Source organism: Corvus hawaiiensis, chromosome 13 (genome assembly GCF_020740725.1).
Source record: "Corvus hawaiiensis isolate bCorHaw1 chromosome 13, bCorHaw1.pri.cur, whole genome shotgun sequence".
NCBI classification, from domain to species: domain Eukaryota; kingdom Metazoa; phylum Chordata; class Aves; order Passeriformes; family Corvidae; genus Corvus; species Corvus hawaiiensis.
In genome coordinates, this window is record NC_063225.1 from 21,520,730 (window position 1) to 21,539,144 (window position 18,415).

Genomic DNA, 18,415 nt, shown 5'->3' on the forward strand with positions numbered 1-18,415 from the left:
TCATTGAGATCTCTGATTAATTTTTTCAGACATTCTTGGAGCCAACTTCTTTGTTGTGATTTCTCTGCACAAGGAAGTTTTTGTGCTGCACCCAAGGAAGCAAGTTCACTGTGTCTTCATGGGTAGCTTTGCACTGGGCAGTTAGAAGTTCTCTAGGAAGGCTCCAGTTTCTCTGTGCTTGGTGAATTTGTGGTTTCAGGGTTGTTCTCAGTGATAGGGAGCTACAAACCATCAGTCATGAGAAAGAAACAACATGGGGACCTTCTGCACATCTGCTCCTAAGGTTTGCAGGATCAATGAAAGACGACATTGAGTGGGAAAAAGAAAAATGCAGGAGGAATTGTAAGGGGAGCCACTGCCTTGCTGAAGGTGGAGTTGCATCTCAGCTTCCTTTGGCTAGGGCTTAGAATTTATGTCAATATTTTATTGGATTCTTTGACTTTTTCCCATCCGGAATCTCCTGCGCAGGAGGACTTTCTCCACATTTCAATTTGCCAGATATCAACTCTCCAGTGAGTGCTTGCAGCTGGCAAAAGGTTCCTTCCTGACAGGTGTAGATGGGTCTTCTCATGTTCTTTTTTTTTGGCATCTTTTTTGTTCACTGGTTTTTTGTAACTGTCAATGCTTCAAATTGATCTAAACACCCAAGATTCAGATTTGCCTGTTCTGCTTTGTGCATCTTTGGGGGGTGAAATCATCCCTGGAGATGGTGCCAGAGAGGCAGGATGTAGAGGAGGACCATGCCCAGCTGCATTGGCTCTGCCAGGCTGGGAATATAACTACAGTGGGGTGGTTAAAGAAAGGAAATCCAGACTTTTTTGCCTTCGGGTGCATGTCTGGAGACCAGGTTAGCACTGTGTCCTGTCCTGTCCTTCTTCATTAGACTCACACATCTCCTAGATCAGCTGAAGGACTCTGAATAATCGGATCCAAAGCTGCACCAGCATTGCTTCCCAGAGAGATTTTAATTCCTTTTTCCCTTTTCCTGTGCAGCACGACCCCGAGCTCTCCCCGCGGCAGTTCGGCGTGGAGCTGTCGCGGCTGACCAGCGAGGAGCGGGCGGTGCCGCTGCTGGTGGAGAAGCTCATCAACTACATCGAAATGCACGGGCTGTACACGGAGGGCATCTACAGGAAATCAGGATCCACCAACAAGATCAAGGAGCTGCGGCAAGGCCTCGATACAGGTAAGAGGAGGCGGGATAAAATCCTACATGGGGAGGAAAATCTTTGCAGCGGCAAAGTTGGATGGGAGGAGGGTGGGATGGTTCAGCATTCCTGACGCTGGGACGTGCAAGGGATGATTTCACATCAGCAGCCATAGCTCAGGTCACCAACTCATGGGGTTTTTGGGAGCAATCCATGAAAAAAAGTCATTCTATTTGAGGGAAAATGCTGCCTTACTGACACCCTAGCAATCAGCAAGAAGAGAAATCCTGGTCCCACCTGAAGTTATTTACCCTGGAAAATGCATTTTTCTCTAATTTTACCATGTGGAGCTGAAATCGAGTGCTGGATTTGTTGCCATTAAAGGCACATAAACATTTTTTATTTTAGAGTACTTTATCATAGAACAGTTTGGGTTGGAAGGGACCTTTAAAGGTCACCTTGTCCAGCCTTGGGCTTCATATTGATCATTGTCTCTTGTTCTTTTCCTTCTTGCTTCATCTGGTGCCAAACCCAGACATCGATAACGTGAATTTAGACGACTACAACATCCACGTCATTGCCAGCGTGTTCAAGCAGTGGCTCCGAGATCTGCCCAACCCCCTCATGACCTTTGAGCTCTACGAGGAGTTCCTGCGGGTGATGGGTGAGGAGCCTCCCTCACTATCCCATTCCCTTGGTGGGGGGAAATGGTGGCCACTTTTAGTGCCAAACTTTTGATTCACTCTTCGGGCCCAAACCAGCTGGTTTTGCCAAATTGTATTTACCTGGTTTCAAAGTCTGATTTTTTGGCTATAAAGGGGTTTTTATGCAAAACCTCAGGCAATTTGGTCTCGATTTGGTGGCTTTTGCATCACGGTTCAGCTAATTTCAGCCCCAGCATTGTATCTTTTAAGTAGGAAAATTAAGAAGTAAAATAGGACGAAGAAGTAGAAGCTGCCCCTAAACGCCGGTGGTTTCTCCACAGGCCTCCAGGAGAGGAAGGAGACGGTGCGTGGGGTGTACTCAGTCATCGACCAGCTCTCCCGCACCCACCTCAGCACCCTGGAGCGCCTCATCTTCCACCTGGTCAGGTATGCTGGGCCTGGGCAGCTCTAGGCAAAGGCAGGATGGTCAGGCATCCTTCCCAATGGAATAGCTGAGGCCAGAGGCAGGTGGCAGGGGACAGGGAAGAGCTTTTGAATGCGCTGTGTCTTCCAGGAGGTGGCTGTGGAGCTGTTCCTCCAAGGGATATTGTGTTGATGAGTGACCTCTGCAGTGTTCTGGTCACTTGTGGTTCCTACAGCTCTGTGGTGCTGCCCACCACTGCAGGGACATGTTTTTGGGTGGAAAGGGATGGTTGTTGCCTGGGAATATCTGAGATGTCTTGAGGTTTGGCTTTCTCCCTCAAAGCAAGGTTGCACCATAGAAATATCATCTCTTCTCTTCATCCATGACCATGTGCAAGAGGTGCAGTGGCGGTGCCTCCACCTCTGACTTCTCACTTAATCCCTGTTTTTTCAGGATTGCCCTCCAAGAGGAGACCAACCGCATGTCAGCCAACGCCTTGGCCATCGTGTTCGCTCCCTGCATCCTCCGCTGCCCCGACACAACAGACCCACTGCAGAGCGTTCAGGACATCAGCAAAACCACCACGTAAGAGCCTGGGGCTGGGTCAGCCAGCTCCACCACCCCACCACCTAGGATGGTCAGATGGCTCAAAAATTGAGAGCTTTGGCATGAAGTAATAAACACATAGCATCTAAATGCAAATAAATGCATCTGCATGAAGGTACTTCCAATTCTCTCAATCCCCGAGAAGTTGTTTAACAAGGATTTTTAAGTGATGGAGGATCCCCAAGAGTGGATAAGCTTCTGCTCCTGCCTGGCACATCTCAGCAGGAAAAGGTGGAGCTTGTGCTGACATGGTGTTATAGTTAATGTAGTTCATTCTTGGCAAGCAAATCTTGATTCTTACCTAATTTTGGCTTTTTTATTGAAGTGAGTTGCTTGGTCTGCAGCAATATTAATATATTTAGATTTATTTATGGTGTTTGCCATAATTGCAGAGGTTTTACAGTGAAAACATGAAGCACTTGACCAGACTCAGTTTGGCTCATACCAAATAGATTTAAAAATAGATACTGGAGTCAATTACTATAATGAAAATCCTCCAGTGAAGGACTGGGCTTCTGAAGGAGACGGTTTTACCTCCAGTAAGTATTACAATTGTTGAAGACCAGAACATGTTTGGAGACCCAGCTGGCAGGAACACCTGTCCTTTAACAGGATTTCATTGTAGCTTCTCCCCCACACTTCAGCTCTTGCACATCCTCTCATTTGATTACAAGGAAAGGACTATTTTTTTCCCCAAATACCTTCCTGACAACATTACACAGTCGGCTCAGTTACACAAGCTGCTGCAGAGTTACTGCTTGCAAGTGAGTTGGAATCGGCCTGCCTTCTCCAGGTTTGTATTCCACTACTCCCTTTTCCAGGTTGGGTCCTTGGCGATCTTGAATACCTCTAGGCTGTTCCTCAATCCATCCATAGCCCATGATCACTCTTCCTAGGAGAATTCTCACCACCCTCTGGCTTCCAGCTGGAGCTTTTCTTCTCCATGCTCTTCCATCAGGGCAGATCTTCAAAATAATCCTTTCCTTGTAATAAAATGAGAGGATGTGCTGTAACTAAGGGAGAAACTACCAGGAAATCCTGTTGAAGGACAAGCCGAGACAAGACAGAGCAGCTCAGATCAAATGTCTTCCTCCTCCCATTTTGCCTTCTTTTGGGTTTTTTCTCCCTTAGTTGTGTGGAATTAATTGTCATCGAGCAGATGAACAAGTACAAGGCTCGTCTCAAGGACATCAACAGCCTGGAGTTTGCAGAGAACAAAGCTAAGAGCCGCCTCTCCTTGATCCGCAGATCTATGGTGAGATGCCAAAGCCCTCTCTGTCCCCTCCTGTCCTCTCCTTGCCCCTGAAGCCACCCTACCTTATCTTCTCCTGCTTATCCCAGCCTCCCAAACCCCTCGCAAACTCACACACCATCTCCACCAGGACAGGGACCCTCAGCCCCATGGTGGCCCCTCACCTTCACAGGGAGTCATACCAAAGCACGAGGAGGTGGGAACTGTGCACGGAAACGTTGTCACTCCTGCTCAGACATTCCTGATCAGCATTTCCACCTTCATTTGAGCTTGTTTGGTCCTGAGTTGAGTCAAGCCTTTCATTGACCAGCTCAACATCACCCCATGGGTGACCTGGACCATCATTTTTTGTGCTCAGTCACATTATCTAAACCCAAAGGCTCTCTCTGCTCCCGCACTGCCTTTTTGGGAGCCTCAAACCCATCTCATTGAGCTTCCACGCTTGTGGGGGGCCGGCAGGCTGCGGATGCACTTGTGCTTGGCTTGTTGGGCTGCGGGAGAGGGACGGACTCGGCGCGGCACCATCGGCACAGGCTTGGGCTGAGGAGCTGAGCAGGCCCTCTGCTTGGACCTGTCCCCAGTGATCCTCAGGGACACATTGCTTCTGCTTTTGGGGGATGAAATCCAAGCAGGGGCTGCCCAAGATTGTGGAGCTGGTGCTGCAGAGCTGCCCCACTCATCTCAGTGAACTGAAAAAACCTCAAACTGAGCAAAGCGGGTTTTTGGAGGGGCGGCGGCATGTGCACTCTAACCTTCTGCTTTCCTTTTCATCTCCTCTCTAATCCAGAAGCCCGTACTAATTGCAGTTAGATTTATGAGCATAACCCGCAGTTCAATCCCGGTATGTATCAGCGGCGGCTGCCGCCACCCTCGCTGTGTGTCACCGTCGCTCATTCCAGCTCTGTCCCACCGGCCATTGTCCGTGACCCGTCCGGTCCCGCCGCTCCTCGGAGCCGCCGTTCCTCCCGCAGGTCCCCCGGGCACAGGAGTTTGGGGCTGGCGCTCGGCCATCCCTGCACGCAGCTCCTCAGAAATCCACATCCCACCCCTTTTCCCTTCCTACTTACTTTATTTTCCATTTTATTTTCTTTTTCCATCCTGTGCTTCCCTCTTTCTTACTTTGCTTGATTCATCCCTTCCCTTCTCACCTCAATTTCTCCTCGTTCAGGATGCGTTTCAGCATCAAGTTCCTTTCACAGCACTGCTGTTTCTGAAGATGGTGGATAAAAACCTCAGCTTGGATGCCTTGGAGACCATGAGGCATCCAAAGGTCTCCTCCACCTTCTTGGAGGAGGAGTACTACCACCCTGAACACAAGGTCAGGACACCCAGGTTTGAATGAGGAGTAGTCCAGCAAGCCCTGTATTCCCCAACTCCATCCCAGCTTGAGTTTGAGTTCTGTGAGACTGTGACAGGCAAGAAAAGCACCTGCAGGATTTTGGGAATGCTCATAGGGCTGTTTCCTTTCCTAGTAGGCGCAGCCCATGATGAAAGTTCCCTCAAGTTCCCCCCATTCTTCCACATCCATGAGTGTCAGGAGGTGGAGAAGAGTAAAATTCGAGCTCTGCTCCCCTGGTGCATTTCTCTGGGGCTTAAGTCCACAAGCCAGTGGGATCTTTGGGATCTTGGGGCTTTTGGCTAATAGGATTCAGGGAGCTGTGCTTCAGCTCAGGAGCCCACGTGAAAGGTGTCATCAGAAGAACACCAGGGCGCAGGAACGGCTTTGCTGACAAAGATCTCTGAGATGTGGTGTTAAAAGATGAAAGGGCTAAAATGGAGGAAATCCAGCTTTTAAAGGGAAAAAGGGAGGATCCTTTATCCTGAAAACCTGCTCTGGGCACGTGGGTTGTCAGGAAGACCTGGGGATGCAGGGCTTAAATACGGGGAGGAAAGTTGAGCTGCAACAAGCTCTTCCACCCCAGGGAGACACAGATTCTTCCTGGGTGATGGTTGTCAGGGGAGGGCAGCAAGTGATGGACCTCTCTTAGTCCTGGTCACATCAGTTCTGGAATGTAGAAGATGAGATGTCTGGTCATGATAATGTTAAGATAAAAGCTGTTTAATCTCTGCCATGTCCCTCATCTCCAAGAATCCTTCTGCTCTGTGGAGCAGATCTGTAGAGCTGGTCCTCAGAAGATCAAAACAGCTGCATATATGTCTCTCCATCTGTACCACTCTTGTTTGAGTCCTTTCTCGTTGCCAGTTTCAGTATTTAAAAAATGAGGTGGTTCTTCAGAGCTGCATTAAATCAGAGCCAGTTCAGCTGTGGGCACAAAGATCCACATTGGTTGTCTTGCAACGGACCACTGGAGGTGGTCCTGGTTTCTGGATCTCCTGTACGTGAGATCAGGGCATGGACAACATGATTAGATGGGAGTTCCTGTTTGCTGAAGGGGTCAGTGAGACCCTTGTGATGCTCAGGTAATACCAAAGGTGGATAGGGGAAGGATGTAAGACTTGATCCAAGGATAAAGCGGGAGCCAGGTGCCCTGAAATCAAAGCCTTTGTGATGCTCCCACCTAAAGCCACTGTCAAGCTTCCCATCACACAGGCTGTGGGCTTTGTGAGAACCCATCCTGCTGCTAGCTGGGCTTGCTTGGAGTCCAAGCTGCACTTGGTCCACCAGCGTCATCCTCCCTGCTGCCTTCCTCACCACCTCCATCCCCGGCCCCTCCAATGTGTTGAGTCCTTCTGGTACTTCTCCCAGCCTGAAGAGAGGTTTTGGAGGGTCTGGGGTGCATCCGGCAGCAGCACACTGAGGACCAATGTCTGGGCCCTTCTTCTTCACTCCTTGGGAGAGCAGTGTGGTTGGCACCTGAGTGTTTGCCACATCACCTCGGCTGGTGGTGGTGACACCATTGTCTCTCTTCAGGGCAAAGGACGCGTGCGGCGCGGCGCCTACCCCAGCCCCGCGTCCCCTGTCACCGGGCGCTTGCCCTCAGTGACGGACGTCCCCGAGGAGACCATGAGCAGCGAGGAGGCCATGGAGATGGAGGTGACAGAGCAGCAGCAGGTGGCCATGCAGCAGGAGGAGAAGGTGCTGACCGAGCAGATCGAGAGCCTGCAGAAGGAAAAGTGAGTCTGGCCGAGGGTTCGAGCCACGTCCCGAACCTGTGGATGTTGTTTGACATCATGTGGTTGATAACTGGAGGGCTTCATCCCTCCATGATCTCTTGGTGCATGTGCATCCCTTTCTCCTCTCCACCTTTTTGGTCCTGTTGGGTCAATGGGGCTGCGTTGGCTTTGCAGGGAGGAGCTGACATTCGAGATGCTGACACTGGAGCCCCGCGCCTCCGACGACGAAACCCTCGAGTCCGAAGCCTCCATCGGCACCGCCGACAGCTCAGAAAATTTGAACTTTGACTCCGAAGGAGCCATCTCCGATCGCTCAGGTAAACCCAGGTGTTCTTGGGTTTATGATGCAGTGGTTTGGGTTGGAAGGGACTTTCAAAGGTCATGAAGTCCATCTCCCTGCCATGGGCAGTCCCCCCCCAAACTTGGGGGCACCATGTTTTTCTGTCACTTTGGGAAGGATTATTATTATTTGGGATTTTCAAGTTTATTGAAGGTCAACGGTTTAAATGGTTGCAGAGAGGGGGGTTAAGGGTTCAAGCACATGGCCCTGGGGGGATGGATGGGAGCAGCCAGGGTTGGTGGGCAGGTGAACATTCTTCCAGTGCTGCCGCATCATCTGGGGTGACGCTGCCCCCACCGAGATGCTGGGAACGTTGTCCTGGCTTCAATGGCACGTGTCCCCAGGGAGGGAGTGGTTGGGTACTGGGTGGTGTCCGGGTGTCGACCATCCGTGGTCCTTCTGCCCCTGCAGAGAGAAGTGTAGCACTTACCTCCCTGCGCCCTGCCAAGGCCGAGGGGCCGAGCCGGCTGCGACGGCACCCCAGGATGCGGCTGGACCCGGCGGAGCCGTCCGACACCCCCGTCTCCTCCTCCTCCTCCTCCTCCCAGTCATCCACCTCCTGCTTGCCCCACCTGCCCCGGAAGCGCTTCCAGATGTACTCCAAATCTCCTTTCTACCGAGCGGGGGGACACGGCGAGGCCCCCGAAACCCGGGCGAGCGCTGAGGGCCTGGCGGGGCCGCTCCGTTGTCCCGAGGACCGGCCGCAGTTCACCACACGCGGGACCTTCAACCCGGAGAAAGGCAAACAGAAACTGAAGAGTGTGAAAACTTCCCCCCCAAAAACCAAAGAGCCCCCGGATGGGGGGCCTGGAGGGGGACGCAAGAGGAACCCCGAGGCCGATTGCGCTGCCGCCCAACCCCTTGTCCTCCTGGGGAGCAACGAGTTCATGGTCTGAGATGCTCCACCCCAGGGCTGCATTCGTGCCGGGGCATCCTCCCCATCAGCAGTGCTCTGATGGTTTCCTCGTTAATGCCAGGGGGATGAATTCTTAATTAAAAAGGCCGGGAGGGGACGGTTTTAATGGTGGCCTTAATGGTTTGGGGGGGTTGAGACCTTCGGGTGGCCAGGGGGTGGACCGGGATGGGAGGCCCTGGCCGGCTCCTGGCCCTTCCCCTCGGAGCATCCCACGTCTCGGAGCATCCGCCGCCAGATCCTTGTGCCGAATCGCCGTCGGTAGGAGCAAACCAAGCCTGGAACTCCCATGGGAGCACCCCGAGCTGGCTCCACTGCAGCCAAGCCGTCCGCGCTTTAACTGCCTCATCCACGCCAACGCTGAGCGCATGGAAAAGTGTTAAAACCTGCCAAAAATAACCTTTTCCCTTTGGTTTTTTATTTTTTAATGAGACCTAACCACCTTTCCTCTTTTTTTTCTTTTTTTTTTTTTTGAGACCATCAGTATTAAAAAATAATAATAATTAATAATAATCGAGGACTACTTGAAGCGATATTTGTTTATATACCAGTTCCTGGAGTTACATGTAAATATATATATTTTTATTATTTTTTTTTAACGTTTTTCCCCAGACAGAATTTTTTTTTTTAATTATTATTATTATTTTTGGGCCAGAGAGGAGGGGAGCAATAGGCTGAGCCGTCCTTGCTGTCACCACTGGTGTCACCAGCCATCACTCAATAAAACACGGAGTTTTATTTTCAGCAAGAAATCCCTGGAGGTGTGATTAGCCCATCATAGCCCATCATAGGACTAATTAACGATGCTAGTTAATGACTCAGCTCATAATCCCTCCCCAGTCGTCTCATCATCATCCTCAGTGGCACCTGGAGAAGCTCCGGGTGCCGGAACACCTCTGGAAAGGCAAAATTAGGAGCCCTGGCTCACTAATTAGATTTATAAAGGCTGAATCTGTCCTTCCAGGTGGGCTGGGGCTCATCCTTTCCTGAAGTGCCATCAAAAATGGGGAAAATAGCAAAAAATTGAGTTTTCCTGAGTATTTTGTCTTTTCCCAGCATGCCTGGGTTTGGCCGAGCTGCCCCTCGGTCCCCTCTCCCCCTGCCCATTCCAGAGATGGTTTATTTATTTGGGTTATTTTTTATTTGCTATTTGAAATCTGACACTTTTTTTTCATGTTATCTTTAATTTTTTTCCTGCGGGGGAAGCGACAGATGCCGCAGGGAGAGTGGGAACGGCATCGGCCTCGGCTCTGCATCCCGGGAGTGGAGCCAGACCGAGTCAGTCACCCCCATCCGGGGGGGAAATGGGATTTTCCCAGCCCCAGAGGGACAACCAGGGCTTTGGGGACCCACCCGGATGCACAGGGAAGGCGGAGTGTGACCACAACAGTGGAAACTCCTGGGGAGCCACCCCAAATTCTCTGGGAACTGGGATTGTTGGGAGCAGCCGAGTGCTTGGTGCCAAACCAGCATTTTGAGCCACTTGAACTAAAAACCCCAGAACTGCCCTTAAAATGGCTATGGGGGAGGAGATCCTGGGGACGAGTGAAGGGTCCAGCCTCATCCTCAGGTTCCTCATCCCAGCGGGATGAGAGCAGGGATGTCAGATCTGCCTCGGGCAAACATACTGATATAAATATATATATATATATATATATATATATATATGTATATATATGTACCTAATTTCTTTTGGAATATATTTATTTTCCTTATATATATTTAATTTCTATATAAGGAAAATATATTTAAGTGATATTTATATATATGAAGAACATATATAATAATATATATATTCTATATATAAAGAAAATATACACACAAACAAATAAATATTCTCCATACAATTAAAAAATACATAAAAGAATATAAAGGCTAAATACATTTATGTATTTTCTATTACATATATAGTACATATTTATATATAAATATATAAGGTATTCTATATATAAAGAATGCATATTTCTTTATGTATATATGTTTATATATTTATATATAAAGAAGTATAGAAAGGAAATTAATTATATATTTCCTTATGTATATATTTTACATATTTCTATATATAAGGAAGTATATATATATATATAAAGGAAATATGTACTATATATAGAATATTTATTACTTTATATATATTTTAATGTATTTCTTCTCTATGTAGAAACATATTTAATGTTATATGATTTAAGCATATATTTAATATATGTTTAATATGTATGTTTATGTATGTTTCTTTACATATATTTATATATTTCTTTATATAAAGAGTATTTCTCTGTAAAGAAATATATAAAGGAAATATATAGTATATATAAAGAAATCTATTTTCTCTCTATTTCTTCATATATATAAAAATGTATGGAATGTAGGGAAAATATATAAAGAAAATAGACTTCTTGATATAGATAAGTGTATGGAATATATATAGAATATATTGAAAATATATTTCTTTATATATATAATATACTTGTGGTTATATGTATAAAGAAAAACACATGTAAAAGAAATATATACATATATATGTATATATATATATATATAAAATCCAGTTCTGGCAGGAGCTGAGCAGGACTGGAGGGATAATGGGCTGTTCCAGGGTCCCCTTCCTCCGGCATCTCCCCGCTCCTTCCCAGCCCTTCCCTGGCAGGATTTGGGGTCCCAGAGGGTTTTCCGGAGGGCTGAATGTACTGACTACTGGAGGGCTGCGAGGGGAATTGTTGTTATTTTTCATGGAAAGTTTTCTAAGTAATTTATAAAGTCGCTGCATGTAAATTAAACAAAGTCTGTATGTAAGAGGATATATTATCCCGCGTCGCCTGCGCTCGGAATCGTGTACAAACCGACACAAACGGACAAATAAAAGTGTCAATCTGCAAAGGCCAAGAATTCCCAGTGGGACACTGTTCCTGCTGCCCACGCCCCAGGGGTCTGGGAGTTGTTTGTTTCCCCCATTTGTTCCATGGGGTTATGGAGTTGTGGATTTTCCCCATCCCCGTGCGGATGGAGGAGCTGGGAGGGGGAGCCGGGGCTCGGGATCACTTCCCTTCAGACTGTTCAGTGCTGGTTATTCACATTCTCATTATTTATGGTCAGAGAACTACTGTTTCTCTTACTTGATATTCACATTATTTTTATTTATGTATATGCCGAATATTTACATACAAATTATTTTAATCAGATAATTTCTATTTCATTCTATTTAGATAATTTGTTTTCAATTTATTTCTATTCAGATTATTTCCGATTACTTTTAGGTAGACTGTTTACATTCAGACAATTTATTTTCAGTTTATTTCTATTCAGATTATTTCATTTTATTTCTGTCCACACAATTTAATTCAGATTATTTCCAATGAGATTCATTATGTGTCTCCTATTTATATGCAGTTTGTTTATTTTCAATTTATTTCTATTCAGATTATTTCAGATTATTTAGTTTTATTTTCTTTCTATTTAGATTATTTAGTGAAGGATATTTCAAAGCAGATATTTATGTTCCAATAATTTACGTGCATTTTATTTCTATTCAGATTATTTAATTTCATTTTATTTCTATTTGTGTTATTTAATTCCCATTTTATCCAGTCAGATTATTCATATTCATCTCACTTATATTAAGATAGTTTATTTTCAATTAATTTCTATTCAGACTATTTCAGTTTATTTAGTTGCATTATATTTCTATTCAAATTATTTCATTATTTCCAACGGATTATTTCCAGACATATTATTTATACTTATCTTTTTTATATTCAGATAATTTCCAGTTATTTTCATTTTATTTTTATTCATATTTTTCTGTTAATCTTACTTATATTGATTATTTAATTCAGATTATTTATACTAATTTTACTTCTATTTAGTTTATTTCCACTCAGATAATTTATTTTCAAGGTATTTATATTCAGGTTATTGATTTCTATTTATTCCGATTCAGGTTATTAACATTCAGCTGGTCCCCCCCAGTCCCCCATCCAAGGGGACCCAAGTCATCAGCACAGGGACTCGGGCTGCAAAACCCTCTTTATTCCGAGTATGAAAGGGGGACACGAGTGGGAGACCCCAGGACGCGGGACAAGGGTCTGGCCCTGGGACAGCAGCACCCCCAGCCGGTGTCACCCCGGGCTGGGCTCACCCCTGTGCGGTGTCACCCCGGGCTGGGATCAAGCCGAGGACGTGCTGGGCTGGTGGCACCCCCAGGTGGCACCACCCTTGGCCAGTGTCACTCCTGGGCTGGTGTCACCCCCAGGTTGGCACCACCCTTGGCCAGTGTCACTCCTGGGCTGGTGTCACCCCCAGGTTGGCGTCATCCCTGGGTAAGTGTCCCCCAGGCTGGTGGCTCCTGGGTGGCAGCGGGTCCTCATGGTGCCAAGGTGCCTTTGCCTGGGTTCCTCCAGCGTTTGGGACACCATCAAGACCGGCCCCAACGAGGTGCTGCCACTGCACTGGGCACTCATTTGGGAACATCCCCCTTCCACTCCCAGGGAAGCTGGCTCCACCTCCCAGCTGCCAGCAGCATTCCACAGTCCTGGACATCGCCCCGGAGATGGGACCACGGGCACCTTCACACCCCAGGGTGAGGAGACCCAGGGTGGGGGTGACAGGGTGCCAGCGCAGGGTGACAAACACGCCGGGTGACAGCAGGAAGGGGGTTCAGTTCTTGAACATGTCACACAGCAGCTTCTCCATGGGGGTGTTGCCGATGGTGCGGCGGAAGAAGAGCAGCTCCACGCGCTCCGAGGAGATGAAGCGCAGCGCCGGGAGGAGCAGCAGCAGCTTCCCGAACCTGGGGGACAGAGCCGTGGCCATGGGTGGGTGTCCCACCCTGGTGTCACCCATGAGGACGTGGGGACAGCAGTACCTGACGGGTTGCCCGGGGTAGTGGGAACGGTTGTGCTGGCCCAGCATCACCTGCGACTGGTCCTGCAGGTTCTCCACCTGCTCAGGGTCCTTCAGGCCACGGGTCTCTGCAGGGACAAGGGGGTGACAGGCTGGGGAGGGGCACAGGGATGGCCAGTGGTGGGTGCTGGGGGTGGCCTCACCTGGTTTGAAGAGCACCACGGCCTTCATGCAGGCAAATTCCGTGGGGTCGACAGCCAATGCCTTGAAGCGGCCAAGGGTCTCCTGCAGCGCCCGCACGTCCAGGGCGGCCGGCAGCAGCTTCCCAGGGGCCGGCTCGGGGACAGCCAGCAGCGGGCAGCTCTCCAGGGGCATGGACCACTGGATGGCACAGAGCAGGAACAGCTCGCTCCATGCTTCCTCCAACAGGATCACCTGGGGAGAGCAGGGGGACCCCAAAGTCCCTGTCAACCCCAAAGCCTCCAGGACCTGCAGCCACCACAGCTGGTTGGGCTGAAGAGCATCTGTGAGGGAACCCTAAGAATGTTGTGGAGATGCTCCAGCCATCCTGACTGGCTGCTACTCTTTTTGGGGTTCCTGTTGCCACATAGGCAGATCCCCAATTCCTCACAGAAATTCCCAGCCCCACCTGGTCGCGGAAGGGCAGGTTGGAGAAGACGGGCAGGTTCTTGGCCCACTTCACAGCCATGAAGAGGAGACGTGCTGAGGTCTCGTAGATGTTTTCGGGGCTGGCTGCCGGGTACGGAGCCACCTGATACTCGCCGGTCGCCCGCTCCGGCTCGCTGCCCGTCACATCCACCGTCTCATCAGCTGCAGGAAGAGGACACTGGTTGTCACCACACCACGGGGACATCAACCACCCGCCCACCCCCCTCTCCACTGGCAGCCACCCACCGTCCTCGGGCTCCAGCTTGGCGCAGGTCTCGGCCGTCATCAGGCTGGCCATGAAGCGATGGTTGGTGGGTGGTGTGGGCGCTCGGGGACCCGGGGTGACAGCGACAGTGGCACTGGGACCACGAGGAGCCGGACAGGGTGATGGGGGGACCTCACGTGTGGTGGCCACGTGCTCAGGGGGCAGCTCAGCATCCAGCTCGATGCTGTCCAGCCGGACCTGGGCCGTGCTGCGGGGCTGGCGCTCGTTCTGCACAGCTGGGAGGACAAGGTGGCATCAGCAGCGGCCACCCCGCTGTCACCCCCTGCCTCTCGTCACTGTGTGTCCCCCCCCATCTCACCATCCTTGTTCATGCCGGCCTGCAGGCACTTCTTGAGCCGGCAGGCCTGGCACTGGTTGCGGTGAGCCTTGTCCACTGGGCACAGCCCCGTCCCCGCCTGGCACCTATGGGGAGAGGTGGCACCTGGCTGCAGCCCCTGGGGTGGCCCCTGTCCCCGAGGAGGGTCCTGCCCCCATGGGTGCCATATCTCCCCGCCATGGGTTCCCTCCACCCAACAAGTGCCCCACCACTGTGGGCACGCTGTTCCCAGCAGGTGCCCTGTCCCCACTCTAAGGGTGCCCTGTCCCAGTGAATGCTCTGCCTGGATGGGTGTTTTGGCCCCATCAGGGAGCTCTGGACACCCTCTCCACAGGTGCCTCTCTGCCTGCATGCCTGTCCCCTGCATGGCTTTAAGTCCCCCATTGCCCATGCCCTGAGGTGTCTGGCTTGCTGAGTGTCCATCCCAGGGGACCCCACCCCACTGGGTGCCTGTCGCCAAAGTCCCTGTCCTGCTGGGTGTCCATCTCCAAGATCCCTATCCCACAGGGTGTCCATCCCTTCCCTGTTGGGTGCCCCATCCCATGAGGCCCTTGCTCTGCTGGGTGTCCCTACCTTGCTAGGTCCCTGTTCCCCCCACTCCCGCCCCACTGTGTCCATCCTCTGACTCCCTGGGTGGCCATTCCTGGGGTCCCTGCCCTGCGGGCTGTTCTTTCCTCCATGCTGTCTGTCCATGGGACCCTGGTTCTTACCCCCCTGGATGCCCATCTGCAGGGTCACTGCCCCTCTGGCTGCCCATCCCCCCATTCCCTGCCCTGTGGGGACCCCCACGCCTGTTCCCACCTGTAGATGAGCTTCCTGCGGACACTGCGCTTGAAGAAGCCGCTGCAGCCGTTGCAGGCGTAGATGCCGTAGTGCTTCCCGCTGCTCGTGTCCCCGCACACCTTGCACAGCAGCACCGGGCTCAGCGCCTTCCCGGGGGCCGGGCTCAGCCCTGCGGGAGTGGAGCCGTCGTATCTGGGGCTCCTCTGGGCATCCCGATGTCCCTCGTCCTTCCCACCAGTCCCTGCTGCCACCCAGCATCCTGGAGATGGGGTGGCTCCTGTCTCTGCCGGTTCAGCCCGGGGACGTGAATGGGGACACCTCAGGGACTCCACACGGGGTTCACCTTTTTCCCACACCCCAGCACACAGAGTGATGCAGGATGAACTCTCACAGGAATTTTGCAAAATAAAAAAGGATGAAACGGTGTTCTTAGGGATGGGGACACCAGGCGTCCCAGGAGGGGGACTGAGCATCCCAGAGAAGGGCTGCAACCAAGGATGGAGAAGGGACAGCTCTGGGGACATGGGGCACCCCAGACAAGGGTCACAGCAGGGAACTGTGGGAACCCTGGTGGAGGGCCAGGGACCAAGGGCATCCAGGAGAGGGTTATGACTGGGGACCCCAGGAATCCTGGAGAAGGGGCATAGCTGGGGACCTCAGGGGTCCTGGAGAAGGAACAGAGATGAGGACCACGGACACCATGGAGAGGTTCGGGCACTGCAGGCATCCTGGCCTAGGGAAGGACCGTGATGGGGACTCAGCATCTTGGAGGAGGATGACAGCTGAAGGCCCCAGGCATCCCAGCAGACCATGATGGGGACCCTGGGCACGCAGGATAAGGACCATGAGGAGAAGCCCAGCCATTCTGGAGAAGGTTGGCAATGGAGAGCCCAAACAACCCAAACAATTATGATGGGGACGCTGGGTGTCTTGGAGATGAACCATAATAGGGACACCCAGATATCTCAGAGAAGGCCCACGATGGGGACCAAAGGCATCCAGAAGAAGGCCATGATGATCTCAGGCATCTCAGAGAAAAACTGCCACGGAGGACCCCAAGTATCTTGGTGATCGACCATGATGGGGATTCCAAGTATCCCAGAGGAGAACCACGAAGAGGACCCCCAGGCATCTTGGGGAATGACCACAGCGGGAGCCTGGCCATCCCAGAGAAAAACCCGTGTCCCGCCGTGTCGCACCCACTCCAGCAGAACCACCTCTTACCCGTGGGGCTCTCATCCAGCCCGGCGCTCACCACCGACCCCGCCGGGGACGCAGCCATCCCTCACCCGGCGTTCCCGACCTGTCCCTGTCCTGTCCCTCTGGATCCCCGCGGAGGGTCTGGCCAGGCGCTGGGTGCTCCGGCAGCTCTGCGGCCAGCGGGGCTCTTGCCTTGCTCTCTTCAAGGCGGCTTAGCGGCGGGCGCTGTGTAAGCAGCCGCCTCTTTGTCACCCTCTTAATCTTTAGTGTCTGCGCGGGGCGGGGGGGATCAATCAGCCACGCGATGAAGAATTAAAAAGGTGCTGAGCCCCAGCCCTGTAACCCTAAACCCCGCGACACCCAAGCCACCCCCCCCGCGCGCCGCCGCGGGCCACCGTGGAGGTGTCACCCTGCCAGCACCCCCAGCCCCGCACTGCCAGGCCGAGATTCTGCAGAGGTGGCAGGTGGGGCTCGGGCTGGGGACCCCCCATATGTGTCGTCTTCCCCTTGGGACCCACCAGGTCCTATAAGCGCATAAGCCCTTCACTAAGGCGGTTAGAGGGGAATAACGAAAAGTGGTAATTAAGGGGGGTAATTTCCCTGCCCCCAAGTAATTAATTACCGGCCCTGATGGCGAGGGGAGGGGGGGATGCTCGGTAGGGGCCCCACTGTGCTTCAGCATCCCCTCCTGGGGTCGGGGGCCCCCATGGATGTTGGGGCTGCTGACACCGCAGAGGGTGGGGGCCAGGTGGCCCCCGGGTTACGCAACCACGGCTAAACCCTCGCGGTGACAGGGCAGCACAATTTGGGATTTGTGGGCTTTAGCCGCTAAACCCCCCCCCGCCCCGCTCAGGGGGGTGGCGGGTGGCCACTGTCACGGGCCCGGGCTGTCCCCAGCGATGGGCCAGGCTGAGGACAGGGGTTCCCGGCCTGCTGTGCCCCTTCCAGACGGGGCTCAGGGGTGTTGATGCCCTGAAGGTGTCCCGGGGGACAGGCACTGGCAGCAAGTCCCTGCTGAGGGCTGGCTCCAGTGGATCCAGGGGCTGGGGGTCACCCCTCCGGCATCCCTGACTTCTGTGTGGCTCCATCCTCGCTGCCTGCAGCATTCCTGCATCCCCCCTACCTGCAGCATTCCTGCATCCCCCTGCCTACAACCTCCTTCCATCCCTTTTGCCTGAAGCATTTCTCCCTCTTCACTGTCTGCACTGTGACTCCATCAGCCTTGCCTGCACCATGGCTCCATGTTCCCACGTGCAGCAACATTCCATCACCCTTCCTGACTCTACACGGCTCCACCATCTTTCTTGCCTTCACCATGACCCATCCCTGCCTTCACCATGGCCCCATCTCTGCCTTCACCACGGCCCATCCCTGCCTGCACCATGGCTCCATCCCTGCCTTCACCATGACCCCATCTCTGCCTTCACCACGGCCCATCCTTGCCTTCACCATGGCTCCATCTCTGCCTTCACCATGACCCATCCCTGCCTTCACCATGGCCCATCCCTTCCTTCACCATGACCCATCCCTTCCTTCACCATGGCCCATCCCTGCCTGCACCATGACCCCATCCCTGCCTTCACCACGGCCCATCCCTGCCTGCACCATGGCCCATCCCTGCCTGCACCATGGCCCATCCCTTCCTTCACCATGGCTCCATCCCTGCCTGCACCATGGCCCATCCCTGCCTTCACCATGGCTCCATCCCTGCCTGCATCATGGCTCCATCCCTGCCTTCACCATGGCTCCATCCCTTCCTTCACCATGACCCCATCCCTGCCTTCACCATGGCTCCATCCCTTCTTTCACCATGACCCATCCCTGCCTGCACCACGGCTCCATGCCCCATCCCACCCTGGGACCCCCTGCTTCCCCAGGGTGCCTGTCCCACCCACAGCCCCTGTCCTGACCCAGATCTCTGAC

The 18,415-nt window shown here is 52.1% G+C and overlaps 2 protein-coding genes across 19 annotated transcripts in view; one reads left to right on the forward strand and one right to left on the reverse strand.

Moving 5' to 3' along the window:
• Positions 1-8,935, forward strand: part of MYO9A (myosin IXA) — a 176,072-nt gene extending 167,137 nt beyond the window's left edge. For 7 of the 12 annotated variants that reach the window (XM_048317888.1, XM_048317887.1, XM_048317891.1 and 4 more), the window contains 10 exons: positions 994-1,186; positions 1,684-1,812; positions 2,134-2,239; positions 2,670-2,801; positions 3,954-4,077; positions 4,205-4,270; positions 4,862-4,915; positions 6,947-7,149; positions 7,324-7,466; positions 7,901-8,935. In XM_048317888.1, the coding sequence (XP_048173845.1) occupies positions 994-1,186; positions 1,684-1,812; positions 2,134-2,239; positions 2,670-2,801; positions 3,954-4,077; positions 4,205-4,270; positions 4,862-4,915; positions 6,947-7,149; positions 7,324-7,466; positions 7,901-8,385 (1,635 nt within the window). In that variant the 3' untranslated portion in view covers positions 8,386-8,935. The remainder of the gene's footprint in view (positions 1-993; positions 1,187-1,683; positions 1,813-2,133; positions 2,240-2,669; positions 2,802-3,953; positions 4,078-4,204; positions 4,271-4,861; positions 4,916-6,946; positions 7,150-7,323; positions 7,467-7,900) is intronic. The other 5 variants (XM_048317894.1, XM_048317895.1, XM_048317896.1 and 2 more) reach the window with 2 other exon arrangements.
• Positions 8,936-12,404: 3,469 nt separating this feature from the next.
• NR2E3 (nuclear receptor subfamily 2 group E member 3) lies at positions 12,405-16,716 on the reverse strand. Of its 7 annotated transcripts, none has more exons than XM_048318298.1 (8): positions 16,517-16,714; positions 15,311-15,635; positions 14,492-14,595; positions 14,154-14,408; positions 13,888-14,069; positions 13,442-13,673; positions 13,261-13,366; positions 12,405-13,185 (listed from the first exon to the last, which is right to left on the reverse strand). In XM_048318298.1, the coding sequence occupies exons 1-8, from the start codon at positions 16,572-16,574 to the stop codon at positions 13,053-13,055; spliced, it is 1,395 nt and encodes a 464-aa protein (XP_048174255.1). In that variant the 5' UTR covers positions 16,575-16,714; the 3' UTR covers positions 12,405-13,052. The 7 variants fall into 7 exon arrangements, with proteins under 7 accessions (XP_048174255.1, XP_048174258.1, XP_048174253.1 ...); XM_048318301.1 differs by having other exon boundaries at positions 15,311-15,461; positions 16,517-16,711; XM_048318296.1 differs by having other exon boundaries at positions 13,261-13,673; positions 16,517-16,716.
• Between the last annotated feature and the right edge of the window lie 1,699 nt (positions 16,717-18,415).